Here is a 13,371-nt window from a genome sequence, read left to right on the forward strand (position 1 = left end):
TCTGGTGAGTACGTCGACTTACTCTAGCCTCTCCTTTTGTCATTCCCCTTTTCCCCAACCTAAGGACACCCACTCAGCATCTGGGTCCCACTCTTCTGGTTACAGAAGTGTCTCCCCTTAATGTTCCTAACATCATCTTTCTCTTTCAACTTGTTCATCAAGATTCTCCTCTGGGGACCTGGGTGACTCCGCTGGTTGAGCCTCCGACTTCTGATTTCAGCTCAGGTCACCATCTCAGGCTCGTGAGATTGAGCCCGGAGGATGGGGCTCTGCACTGGGCATGGAGCCTGCTTAAGATTCTGTCTCTCCCTCTTCCTCTGCCCCTCCCCTCCTGCCCCCATACTCACTCTCACTCTCTTAAAAAAAAAAAAAAAAAAAAGATTCCCCTTAACATAAATCCTGGTGCCAGTCATGACAACAGTAAGAATCTTTTTTTTTTTTTTTTAGATTTTATTTATTTATTTGAGAGAGAGAGAGAAGGAACACAAGCAGGGGGAGTGGAAGAAGGAGAAGCAGGCTCCCCACTGAGCAGGGAACCCGATGCGGGTCTTGATCCCAGGACTCTGGGATCATGACCCAGGCCTAAGGCAGACACCTAACAACTGAGCCACCCAGGTGCCCCAATACTAAAAGTTTTTTAACATCTTTATGTGTCTTTCCACTTACTAACACACTAGAATATTTTGAAATAAAGACATGGCATTTTTGTAATCAGAAAAATCATATTTTCTTGACAAGAAAGGAGTCTCAGGAAGCATTTTCAGTGTTTTCTGAATTCACTGTTATAAAAAAAAAAAAAAAGTCTTTCTTTGACCTTAAACTCTGGGACCCTTGAAGTCAGGGGCTGGTATGGATTCATTCCTGTGTAGAAATAATGGTGTGCTCCACAAGTCCCCAGAAACTGCCAGTTCTCTTCCTTCCCTGGAGAAATCAGGGCTTTTTTGAAAGGGGATGTATAAAATAGTTACAGACTCGGCTTTCCTCTGCCTTCCCCTCTGCATTCTTAGAAATCCTTCTCTTCCTGTGACAGTGGTGGGGAGGGAGGCGTCAGCTAGTGAGTCATTCAGGCAAGCTCAGCTCTAACCGATAAAGAACCCAAGTTAACAGCATCTTTTCCTTCTCCCCCTGCCTTAGAATGTCGCTGCTTACCCTCACATCCCTCAAAAACATCCACTGCCCCCACTTGGGCCTCTGAACCAGGGCTCCAGCCTCCTCCTCCTTTTTTTTTTTTAAGTAGGCTCTACACCCAGTGTGGGGCTCAAACTCATGACCTTGAGATCAAGAATCACATGATCTATAGACTCAGCCAACCAGGCACTTCAGCCGGCCTCCTCCTTACTCTCCCAGACTCCAAGCTGCCTCCTTCCGTTCATCCTCCACAACAGCCCTGAAGGATTTTCCTTTAAAGGGGACCTGACACCATCCCTCCCCTGCTCAAAACCACCCCATGCCTCACAATAAAATATTATATAGCCATAAAAAGGAATGGAGCACTGATTTGTGCTATCGCATGGATGAACCTTGAAATGTATGTAAGTGAAAAAAAACTGACATAGAAGAATGTCACATATTATATGATTTCATTTAGATGAAATATCCAGAAAAGAGACAAGTTTATAGGGAAAGAAAGTAGGTAGGTGGCTGTGAGGGGCTGGGGGTGGGAGAAATGACTTGTTTGATGGGTCTGGGGTTTCCTTTGGGGATGAAAAATGTTCTAGAAATAGATGGTGGTGATAGCTGCACAAGATTGCCAATGTAGGGGCACCTGGGTGGCTCAGTGGGTTAAGCCTCTGCCTTCGGCTTGGGTCATGATCTCAGGGTCCTGAGATCGAGCCCCACATCGAGCTCTCTGCTCAGTGGGGAGCCTGCTTCCTCCTCTCTCCCTGCCTGCCTCTCTACTTGTAATCTCTATCAAATAAATAAATAAAATCTTTAAAAAAAAAAGATTGCCAATGCATTTAATGTCTCTGAATTGTACATTTGAAAATAGTTCAAATGGCCAGTGTTATGTAGTGTGCATTTTACCTCAATTAAAAAAAGAACACTCCATAGCTTCCCATTGCCCTCAGGATAAAGTCCAAGCCTCACTCAAGGTGTTTCTGACCTGTCTCTGTATGGTCTCTTACTTTATCTGATATTTTCCTGCTTTCCTTCCACAGGCCAGAGCCACCTGACAGCTCAACCACTTCCCATCTCCCTCCTGCCACAATCCAGTCCCTATACCTGCAAAGGTGTGCTTCCATGGCTGAACCTGCCCATCCTTTAAGACTCACCTCACACACTGTGTCCTGTGCAAGGCTTCCTGAACTCTCCTCCCTGTATTTTTTCCCTTCATAGTGTTTTTCATGATCTCAAATACAAATGTGTATATATTTATTTGTGTCTGTTGTCTCTATTAGGTAGTAAGTTCCATAAAGGCAGAGAATTTGCTCATCTTTCGTGGCTTTTTCTGGCACCTTCAACAGCAGCACACAGCTGTGGGCTTAATGATCTTTTAACCAACGTCATCCAGATAGCATCTGGGGCATTGCTGGCATCTGAAACTCTCGACTCCATAGCTTTGGGGAATCCAAAGTGAACCCATGTGTTTTTTTTTTTTTCCCTCTTCATTTATACAAATGCTTGTTATTTATATCCTCATATTTGTTCTAGGCCAAGACCTTCTGAAGACATTTTTACAGAGGTTTAATCTTTTTCTTTTTTTAAAGATTTTATTTATTTGACAGAAAGAGATCACAAGTAGGCAGAGTGGCAGGCAGAGAGAAAGGGGAAGAAGGCTCCCCACTGAGCAGAGAGCCCGATGTGGAGCTCGACCCCAGGACCCTGAGATCATGACTGATCCGAAGGCAGAGGCTTAACTCACTGAGCCACCCAGGTGCCCCCATACAGAGGTTTAATCTTGACAGAAGTCTGTCTCCTTGCCAATGTGCATTCAGTCCAGCAGTGGTAACATCAACTGAGAGCTTGTTAGGAATGTAGAATCTAGGGGTGCCTGGGTGGTTCAGTTGGTTAAGCATCTGAGCTTGATTTTGTCTCAGGTCACAATCTCAGGGTGGTGAGACTGAGCCCCATATCTGGCTCTGCTCTTAGAATAGCATGGAGTCTGCTTGAGATTCTCTCCTTCCCTCCTTCTCTCTCTGCCCGCCCCCACTGTGCATGCTCATGCCCTCTCTCTCTCTTTAAAAAAAGGAAAAAAAAATGAAAAAGATGGATGCCTGGATGGCTCAGTCCATTAAGAGTCTGCCTTCAGCTCAGGTCATGATCCCAGGGTCCTAGGAATGAGCAATGAACCCAGCCTTGGGCTCCCTGCTCAGTGGGGAGCCTGCTTCTCCCTTTCCTTCTGCCCCTCCTCCCTGCCCCTGCTCTCTCTCTGTATCTCTCTCACAAATAAGTAAATAAAATCTTCTTTAAAAAAAAAAAAAGAAAGAAATTTAGAATCTAAGACCTACTAAATCAGAATCCTTATTTTAATAATATCCCCAGGTGATTCATGTACAATTACAGTTTGACAAGCACTCAAAATCATGAGATTTTGAGCTTGTACTGAGCAATGATCACTAATCCCAATCCCACTCTTTAAATAACCTCCTCCAAAGCTATATTCTTTGTGTATTCTGAGTGCCGCTGTATTCTGAGTCCAGAAAGCATTACTGGCTCTCACAATCCCTCCCCTCCCCTTTGAGCATATCTGTCCCATTCTTCCCATCCCTGCAGTTGGATGGGCAGACTCATGGAGGCCACAGTAGTTAGTGAAAGTAGGAAAATAGAAGTAGGTCACATTTGAGGGTCAGCGCCCAATACCTCACCTCTGAGATTCCCATTTTACGTAAGTTACATAAGAACTTGTCCTGCGTCCCATTTCTTCATTCCTTTGCTGAGCCTTCAGAGGTTTGGAGTGAAGGTAAGGTGACTTTTCCAGGGGCACACTGCTAGTGAGGTGGCACGGCACAGGGTGGGGGAGAGAGACTCCTGGGGGGTCTCCACATTGCACTGCTGTCCCCAGCAAGTCAGGAGGAACTCCCCAGTTGCCTTCTTCATGTTGTTGGCATGCACAAAAACACTCACCAACTCCCTGCTACCAATGGGAGCCCTCACTTTTATGAATCCTGGTAAAACGACATTCCTAATTCCCTGTCTCCTGCTTCATATCAATTATTATCTTCCCAGCCAATCCAGACCAATAATAGTACTTCAAAAATTCCTTCACCAGTGTCCAGGAGAGTTCCCCTCCCCCACCAAGCATTCCTCAATTTTCATATGCAAGTGAGGAATGAATTATCATCTCACAGAATCCCTTCCCCATGCTCTCCTCCCCCTCCCACCATTTTTTCTCTGCATTCCTTTTCTTACATAGGATGATCTAGCTTGCACTGCTCCTAAGCTGGACATAGATTTAAGGTCTCATTTTCATTCCAAGTAGTTGAACCAAATACATATATTCTTTTTTCTCCAAATACTGTGTCCTGCCTTAGGTAATGTCTCCATCTGGGGTCACATAAAAAGTTATATGTATGCATGATTCATTCATTGTGTAGCTCATCAAATGTAATGGGGGCATTTATGGCATTTCGGGCACTATTCTAGTTGCTGGGAAGAAAATGGTGATCAGAACGATTGGAGCTGAATTGGACCCCCTTCCCAAGGCAACTGGTACCATAACTCCTAACATTGTTCACTGGTTTTACCTGTTTGTGAATTTCATACAAATGTGATTATGAAGAACATGCTTTTTAATATCTGCCTTCTCTTGCTTAACATTATGCCCACAGGATTAATCTGTATTATTTCTTGTAGTGGTGGCTTGCTTCTCCTTACTGTTTAAGACATTGAAATTAGGATTCTAGGTGCCTGGGTGGCTCAGTTAGTTGAGTGACTGCCTTCGGCTCAGGTCATGATCCTGGAGTGCAGGGATCAAGTCCTGCTCAGGCTCCCAGCTCTGCAGGGAGCCTGCTTCTTCCTCTGACCTTCTCCCCTCTCATGCTCTCAATATCTCTCAAATAAATTTTAAAAATCTTAAAAAAAAAGAAAGAAAGAAATTAGGATTCCCAGTTTCAGCCCAAGGCATCCTAACTGAAGCAATCAATGCTGCTTTGACTGCCCTCCCCAAATCACCAAATCCCTACGCTGGTCAGTTTTGGCTAAGTTATGCTGCAGTAAGGAATGAGCCCTCAATCTTCCTGACTTACAGCAACACTGTTTCCCTACAAGTTCGCTGTGAGCCTGTTAGCCCTGGTTACATCTATATTCTTTTCTTTCCTGGTCCACCCAATGCAGACAAAAGAGTCTGTATCAGTTTCTTATGCTGCTATAACAAAGCCCCACTACACACACTGGCTATTTTAGTTTTGAGGTCAGAAGTTCGGAAAGGGGCTAAAATTAGGGTGTCAGCAGGCTGCTCCTTCGGAAGCTCCAGGTGAGAATCCATTGCCTTGCCTTTTCCAGCCAGACATGCATCATATCACTCCCTCCTCTGCTTCCATCTCTCTTGCCTCTGACTCTGGGCCTTCTTGCGATGACACCAGGCCCACCTGGACAATTCACAGCGACGTCCCCATCTCGAGAGACTTACATTTAATCACATCTGCAAAGCCTCTTTTGCTATGGAAGGTAGCGTTTCAGAGGTTCTGGCATTGGGACACAGATATCTTCTGGGAACCAGTATCCTGTGTACCACACAGTGGTAGGTATAGGGCAGTCTTGGGGCCAAGAAAAGAGAAACGGCCGGTCCCTGCAGGTAAAGAGCTTCACGCTTCTCCCTAGAAAGGAGGTTTGCTTGCATTTGCCCACATTTCACTGCTCCTCTGGTGCAGGGCCACCTGCCGTGGCAGGTTCTCTGAGCACATCTGACACCAACAGACAGGATCCCATGAGGAGCAGCAGTAGCTAGTCTCATTATAATCCAAAGGAGCACGGCATGGGCACACCAAGAGCAGGAAGGATTACGTTAGGAGTGTGGCTCTTGGCCAAGGGAGCTGGTAAGAGGGAGCAGAAGTGAAAGTCTTTCTCATGGTGGAATGGCTCCTGGGATTTCCTAATCTGCCCAACTTCCTCTTCTTGGAAGGGAACACCCACGACCTGGTGCCTCGTGGCCCCGGGCAGGCGTCACCTGTGAGGGGAGGAAGCTCTATTTCAACCCTAGGACTTCCCCCCCAGCTCTGCGAAGGCAGAAGGAGGGCATGCTGGCATCTCTCAGGCTTCCGGCTTCTGCCCTCCGAGGTTCAGGACGCCCCCCATGCCCCGAGCCCGAGTCAGCCATGGCCTCTGTCGCCTCTCCGCCTACCTGGAAGAGCTGGAGGCCCTGGAGCTGAAGAAATTCAAGCTGTACCTGGGCACGGAGGCAGATGCGGGCAGGATCCCCTGGGGGCGGCTGGAGACGGCGGGGCCCCTAGACACAGCGCAGCTGCTGGTGGCACACTACGGGCCGGATGCCGCCTGGCCGCTGGCGCTGGGCCTCTTTCAGCGCATCAGCCGGCGGGACCTGTGGGAGAGAGGACTGAGAGAGGACCTGGTGAGGGGTAAGGAGGTCGCAGCCCGCCGCCGGGGACCCTTTCCCTGGCAACAGTCTCGGTGCACATGAGACCCAGGTCCCGCTTCTGCCCTTGGCCTTGTTTGCACTGTATTCTGACCCCAACGCCGTCGCTCTGCCCGGAACATCCCTGTGCCATCAGAACATGGAGGCACTACGTGGTGTGCGAGTTCTTTCCTACCTCTGGGCCTGCCCCTTGTGCTCAACCTGTCTGACTGCTGCAGCGCCCCGATTTCTTTTCCTGTATCTCCCGCCCTATGAGATACTCCCAGGGCTGCTCCCACGCGCTCCCTCCTCCCTCCTCTAACACGGCGTCCACGGTGCACAAAGACCCTCTGGGTGCTTTCTTTCTTTTTTTTTTTTTTTAAGATGTTATTTATTTATTTGACAGAGAGAAATCACAAGTAGGCAGAGAGGCAGGCAGAGAGAGAGAGAGGAGGAAGCAGGCTCCTCGCTGAGCAGAGAGCCCGATTAAGGGCTCCATCCCAGGACCCTGGGATCATGACCCGAGCAGAAAGCAGAGGCTTAACCCACTGAGCCCCCAGGCGCCCCTGTGCTCGGTGCTTTAAGTGCTGTGTGAGAGAGATGATTATGATCCCCCCTGTTACAGAAGTGAGGAAACTGAGGCTCAGAAATACACTGTGTGCCCCAGGTGAGAGTTCCTGGGATAAACCATGCAGAGTGTTTCAGGCGACGTGCTTCGCCTGCCAGCCGCTGTTGGAGGGGGCGTGCATAAGAAAACAGAGACCCTGGTTTGTAGTATTTGCTACTCTGGGTCGTGTAAATACTCTCAGGAGAGGTGATCTGGAGTTCCCAGTGGGATGCCCACTGGCTTGTAATTCACTGAAATGTAGTGGCAGACTCGAGTGGGTGAGGCCCCCTCACCCACGGTCTCACGTGGCTCCTACTCTCCTTGTCTCCATCCCTGGAGAACACTGCAGAGGCCTTGGACTGCGGGAGTGTGAGATGGCATTCCATCTTGCCTCAAGGACACCTATGAAAGTCAAAGCACTCTCAGCAATAAAGAAAAAAGGATAAATGGATTCATTTATGATCTCATATAATTGTTGGACTTCTAGAAGTTCCACATACTTCTTATAGGAGATTCAAATAATGTACAAATATTGCATGCCCCCTTCCTTCTCCCATTATACCTAAACCTCTCCCCAGCATCACTTTGACCAGCACTTTTCTACAGACTGTGTCCTTTCAACACGTGGAAGGGCAGCCCTGTGGTCTGAAGCTCATTTTTTTTTTTCAGCTGTGTGGTGCTGGAGAACCAGTGTATCTCCGGGCCTCTGTTGCCTCATCAGTAAGACAGAAGGGATTGGAGCAGTTCAGTGGTTCTCGAATGTTAGGCATGCTTGGGGATGGTCCAGACGCCCTGTTGGGAGGGGAGCATCCAAGACCAGCAGGTTTGGGGCACCAGGAATCTGCATTTGGATGTGGGTGGTGTTCATGGCACGCTTCAGAAAATGCTGAGATGGACCTCTCTGATGTCTTTGTCAGCTGTAATATTCACTGATGACTTTTTTCTTTAATTGTGGTAAAATACACATAACAAAACTATTATAAATGAATAGTTTTGGACTCTTCAAGATATTCATAGATGTGGAATCATAGAGTGTCTTCTGGTGGCTGGCTTATTTCACCTAGCATAATGTTGTCTTTTTTTTTTTTTTTTTTAAGATTTTATTTATTTATTTGACAGGCAGAGATCACAAGTAGGCAGAGAGGCAGACAGAGAGAGAAGAAGAAGCAGGCTCCCTGGTGAGCAGAGAGCCCGATATGGGGCTCGATCCCAGGACCCTGGGATCATGACCTGAGCCGAAGGCAGCGGCTTTAACCCACTGAGCCACCCAGGCGCCCCTTTTCTTTTTTTTTTTTTAAAGATTATATTTATTAATTTGAGAGAGAGAGAACAAGTAGGGGGAGTGGCAGGCAGAGGGAGAAGCGGGCTGCCCACTGAGCAGGGAGCCGGATGCGGGGCTCAATCCCAGGACTCTGGGATCATGACCTGAGCCAAAGGCAGGTGCCACCCAGGTGCCCCAAGCCTAATGCTTTCAAGACTCATCCATGTTGTAGCAGGTGTCAGAGTTTCCTTCCTCTTAAAGGCTGAATAATATTCCACTGTGGAATATACATACACACACACACACACATTTCATTTTAATTCATTCATCTCTTGTGAGCACTGGGGCTGCTAATCCCTTTTTCTTATTGTAAATACCAAGCTTGTTAACATGGGGGCTACAACTAGCTCCTCAAGCTTCTGCTTTCAACTCTTCTAAGTATGTACTCAGAAGTGACATTGCTAGATCAAATAGTAATTCGTTTTACTATTTTAAGGAACACATTGTTTTCCATTGGGGCTGCCCCATTTTTTGTTCTCACCACGGTGCACAAGGGTTCTAATTTTCCCACATCCCCACCAACACCTGTTATCTCTAAGTTTTTGTGTCTTCTTTTTTTTTTTTCATTTTTAAAGAAAGTAATCTGTATGCCCTCTGTGGGGCCTGAACTCACCACCCTGAGATCAGGAGTCTTGCGCTCCACAGGCTGAGCCAGCTGGGGAACACCGCTGTTGTGTTTGTTTAAAGCAGCTGTCCTAATGCGTGTGATCCTTTGCGATTAGCTTCAACTACTGTTACCTTAGTCCTAGTTTCCCAAAACCTCACACATCCAGTCTTTGGCAAATCCCAGGACTTCCAGCTCCAAGGCCTCCCTCTGCTGCCACCCAGTGGGTATCCCACCTTGCACTTGGGTAAAGGCCCCTAGGTGTGCTTTGATTCCCACCCCCTCCCACACTCACCCCTCCCCTAGCTCCCCCAGCTCCTTCCTTACAGGCACAATAATCTGTACAACCGTTGATTAGATCATTCCCCTCCCTCGATTTGAATTCTCCAAAGGCTGCCTGTTGTGAATAGAATGTAATCCAAACTCTTCAAACTTGCTTGCACAAGATCTGGCTGAGCCCCTCTCTCCAAACCCACCCAGTACTTACTCTGAAACTCATTCCACTCCAACTTTATTCCTCTCTTGTGTCCACAGGACCTTTATACTTGTTGTGGTTTTTGGTTTGTTTTTTGTTTTGTTTTTAAGATTTTATTTATTTTATTTGACAGAGAGAGATCACAAGTAGGCAGAGAGGCAGGCAGAGACAGAGGGGGAAGCAGGCTCCCTGCTGAGCAGAGAGCCCGATGCAGGGCTCGATGCGGGGCTCCATCCCAGGACACTGGGATCATGACCCGAGCAGAAGGCAGCGGCTTAATCCACTGAGCCACCCAGGCGCCCCTGGTTTTTGGTTTTTGTTTATTTTTTTTGCTTAGAACACCTTTGCTTGGGTTGCCTGGGTCACTCAGTGGGTTAAGCCTATGCCTTCAGCTCAGGTCATGATCTCAGGATCCTGGGATCGAGCCCTGCATTGACTCTCTACTCAGCAGGGAGCCTGCTTCCCCCTCTCTGTCTGCTGCTCTGCCTACTTGTGATCTCTCTCTCTGTCAAATAAATAAATAAAAATCTTTTAAAAATTAAAAAAAAAAAAGAACACCTTTACTCACGTATCTGGCCCCTTGCCATTCAGATCTTGGATTAAGTGTCTTATACTCTGTTCTGCTTACCCCTCATTCACCCCACTGATGAAGGAGGGATATCCCACCCTAAATGGCTTTAGATGGCTGAGCACATGACACCAAACACAGGAGAGATGAGACTGACAGCAGTAGCACGCACTCAGCCCAGGGGAGGAAACCCCAGGTCCTGTGCGGGTCTCCCAGGGTTGCTTTCAGAACACAGTAAATCTGCAGGGGCTGTAGGGGGCAGGCTTTGTAGATCCAGGAGCATGGGGGCTTTGTGATTCCTGGAAAAAGGATGAGATTGACTTGCTTGATTTCACTGGCCAGCAGGGAACTGGAACCTTTGAGAATGAGGACCAGGTGAGGTGGAGTAAGGTCTAGGAGATGGGGATGAGGTGGGGGGCAGCTGGTCTACTTTTACAGGGAAAACTAGGCAGCTTGGGAGCCTGTCCCATTAGATGGGGCCATACCTGGTGGGAGCACCGGAACTCACACTTAGGCTCACATTTCAGGGTTGTATAGATCTCAGAGATGCCCAGGAAGCTCTTGGAATCTCTGATTTTACAATACACCCCTAGAAAAGCCTTTCCCGGCAACCCAAATTCAAACACTACTTTTAATCACTCTGTTGTGTACCCTTCTTCAATTTTAAGTAAACCTTCATCATTACCTGGAGTTATCATAAAGTGTTTATTTAATTTAATCTATTTTATTCATTTATGTGAGAAAGAGACTCAGCATGAGCAGGGGGAGGGGCAGAAGGAGAGGGAGAAGCAGTCTCCCCACTGAGCCCATTGAGCCTGGAGCAGGGGACATGGGTCTGGATCCCAGGACCCCTAGATCATGACCTGAGCCAAAGTCAGACACTTAACTGACAGAGTCACCCAGGCACCTCTGAAATATTTCTTTTTTATGTGCTCAGCTCCCCACATCACTAGAATATAAGGTCCACGGAGCAGAGCCCTTGTTTATTACTGTGTATCCAGTGCTAGCAAAATTTGCCTGGATAACGCTGGTGGCCAATGTATGTGTATTGGTTGGATGGATACATGGGTGGGTTGGTGCGTGGTACATGGGTGGCTGGATGAGACATGGCCAAGGATGGAAGGAGAGGGAGGGAATCCAAGCTCATTCACACCTTCCTGCCTGGGGGAATTCTTGGATGGATGGAGGTGCCAATCACCATGATGGGCCCCCAGAAAGGAGAGCAGGTTATGAAGCATGAGTGCTTTCAACAGCAGTGCATATGTGAGGAGACTGCTAAACATTTGCAGCGGGAGTGGGCGGAGTTATAGGTGGAGTTATATGCACAGCTTGATGTAATGGTAACTACTATTTTTAATTTTTTTTAAGATTTTATTTATTTAGAGGCGCCTGGGTGGCTCAGTTGGTTAAAGCCTCTGCCTTCGGCTCAGGTCATGATCCCAGGGTTCTGGGATCAAGCCCCGCATCGGGCTCTCTGCTCAGCGGGGAGCCTGCTTCCTCCTCTCTCTCTCTGTCTGCCTCTCTGCCTACTTGTGATTTCTGTCTGTCAAATAAATGAATAAAATCTTTAAAAAAAAAAGATTTTATTTATTTATTTGACAGACAGAGATCACAAGTAGGCAGAGAGGGTAACTACTATTTTTTAAGTTGACATACAAGTTATGTTGGTTTCAGGTGTGCATGGTAAATGCTAGCTGACCTAAAATGTCTCTTTCAGATACTGCACCTGGTGGCCCATCCGCACTGGGAAGCCAGTCAGCATGTTCTCTCAAAGTCTTTCCTGGAGCTCCAACAAGAGGTGAGCTGTCAGCCACGTATCTCATAGAATGCGCAAGGCCACACGCATCAGACTGTCCACCAGAGTCCATCAGGCCAAAAAAAAAAAAAAGGACGTGTAAAATTAGTGTTTGCCTATAACAAAATTCATGGGTGGGATGGTTGCAGAGTTGATGTAATAGATCAACAACACTGTCAAAGCCCCAACTTCTTGCTGGTTCACTTGTCCTGACACTTGTCATTTCACAGTTACAAGATGGCAGCCAAACCATGTAAGTGAATTCCAAGCTAGGGAGAAAAGAGAGACGGAAGGCTCTCTTCCTTGACAGAGTATCGTTTCCTTCAGGAAAACATCTGTTTAACATGCTTCCCCCTTCCCAGTGGTCATCCCCATATACCCTCTTAGTAGGGACTGGGGCCCATTCCCAGACCAGCCACTGGCAACAGGGAATGAGGTTGCTCATGACTGGTTGAGTCAACGTTCCTCCTCTGGGGCTTGTGAAGGGACAGCATTCCTGGAATCAAGGGATCGGCACCCATTACCTTAATAGAGTCAGGACTATTGGCAAGGAAGAAGTGAGTATGGGCTGCAGGACAGGCAGCGCCAACATCAACAATAATGCCAATGATTCTGGACACCTTTCAAGGCGCCTAAAGGCACAGGGCGTAGCACAGGGCCAATATATCGTAACTCCCTCTTTGTTCTCATTCTTATTTTAAGCTTTTCTATTTTCCTAATGTTCTGCGTCTCAAAATAGGAACACTTTCTCAGGAAAAGACAAAGAATTTTACAAAATCCAAACATTACTGTCACAGTTATCTTTGTTTGATTGAAATAGAATCACAGTTGACAAAAGGGAAGGACAATGGGTGTATTTATGAGCCTAGAAGTGTTAACTTTTTTTTTTTAAAGATTTTATTTATTTATTTGACAGAGAGAAATCACAAGTAGATGGAGAGGCAGGCAGAGAGAGAGGGAAGCAGGCTCCCTGCTGAGCAGAGAGCCCAATGCGGGAGAAGTGTTAACTTTTTAAAAATATTTTATTTATCTGACAGACAGAGATCACAAGAGGCAAGCAGAGAAAGAGGGGGAAGCAAGCTCCCTGCCAAGCAAAGAGCCCAACGCAGGACTCGATCCCAGGACCCCGAGAGCACACCCTGAGCCGAAGGCAGAGGCTTTAACCAACTTAGCCACCCAGGCACCCCAATATTTATTAATATACATTAAGAGAGCTAATGAAATAACTTTATCAACAGATAAATGGATAAACGAAATATGGTGTATTTATATGTATTCCACATGTATACAATGTATTCTGTTTATATACAATGGAATAATAGACTTAAAAAGGAATGAAATTCTGATACTTGCTACAGCATTAGGCCAAGTCAAAAGAGCCAACACAAAAAGGCAGATCCTGTGTGATTTCACTCACAATGAGGAGCCTAAAGTAGTCCTGTTCATGAGACCGAAAGTGGAATGGTGGCCGCCAGGGGCTGGGGTAGGGG

General features: G+C 47.0%; 1 protein-coding gene across 1 annotated transcript in view; it reads left to right on the top strand.

Moving 5' to 3' along the window:
• The first annotated feature begins 6,177 nt into the window (after positions 1–6,177).
• The window catches only part of NLRP12 (NLR family pyrin domain containing 12), a 28,399-nt gene continuing 21,205 nt past the window's right edge, over positions 6,178–13,371 (top strand). The window contains exons 1-2 of the mRNA XM_044256653.1: positions 6,178–6,515; positions 11,804–11,884. Coding sequence (XP_044112588.1) covers positions 6,233–6,515; positions 11,804–11,884 — 364 coding nt within the window. The 5' untranslated portion in view covers positions 6,178–6,232. The remainder of the gene's footprint in view (positions 6,516–11,803; positions 11,885–13,371) is intronic.

The sequence above is a fragment of the Neovison vison genome, chromosome 7, assembly GCF_020171115.1.
Source record: "Neovison vison isolate M4711 chromosome 7, ASM_NN_V1, whole genome shotgun sequence".
NCBI lineage: Eukaryota > Metazoa > Chordata > Mammalia > Carnivora > Mustelidae > Neogale > Neogale vison.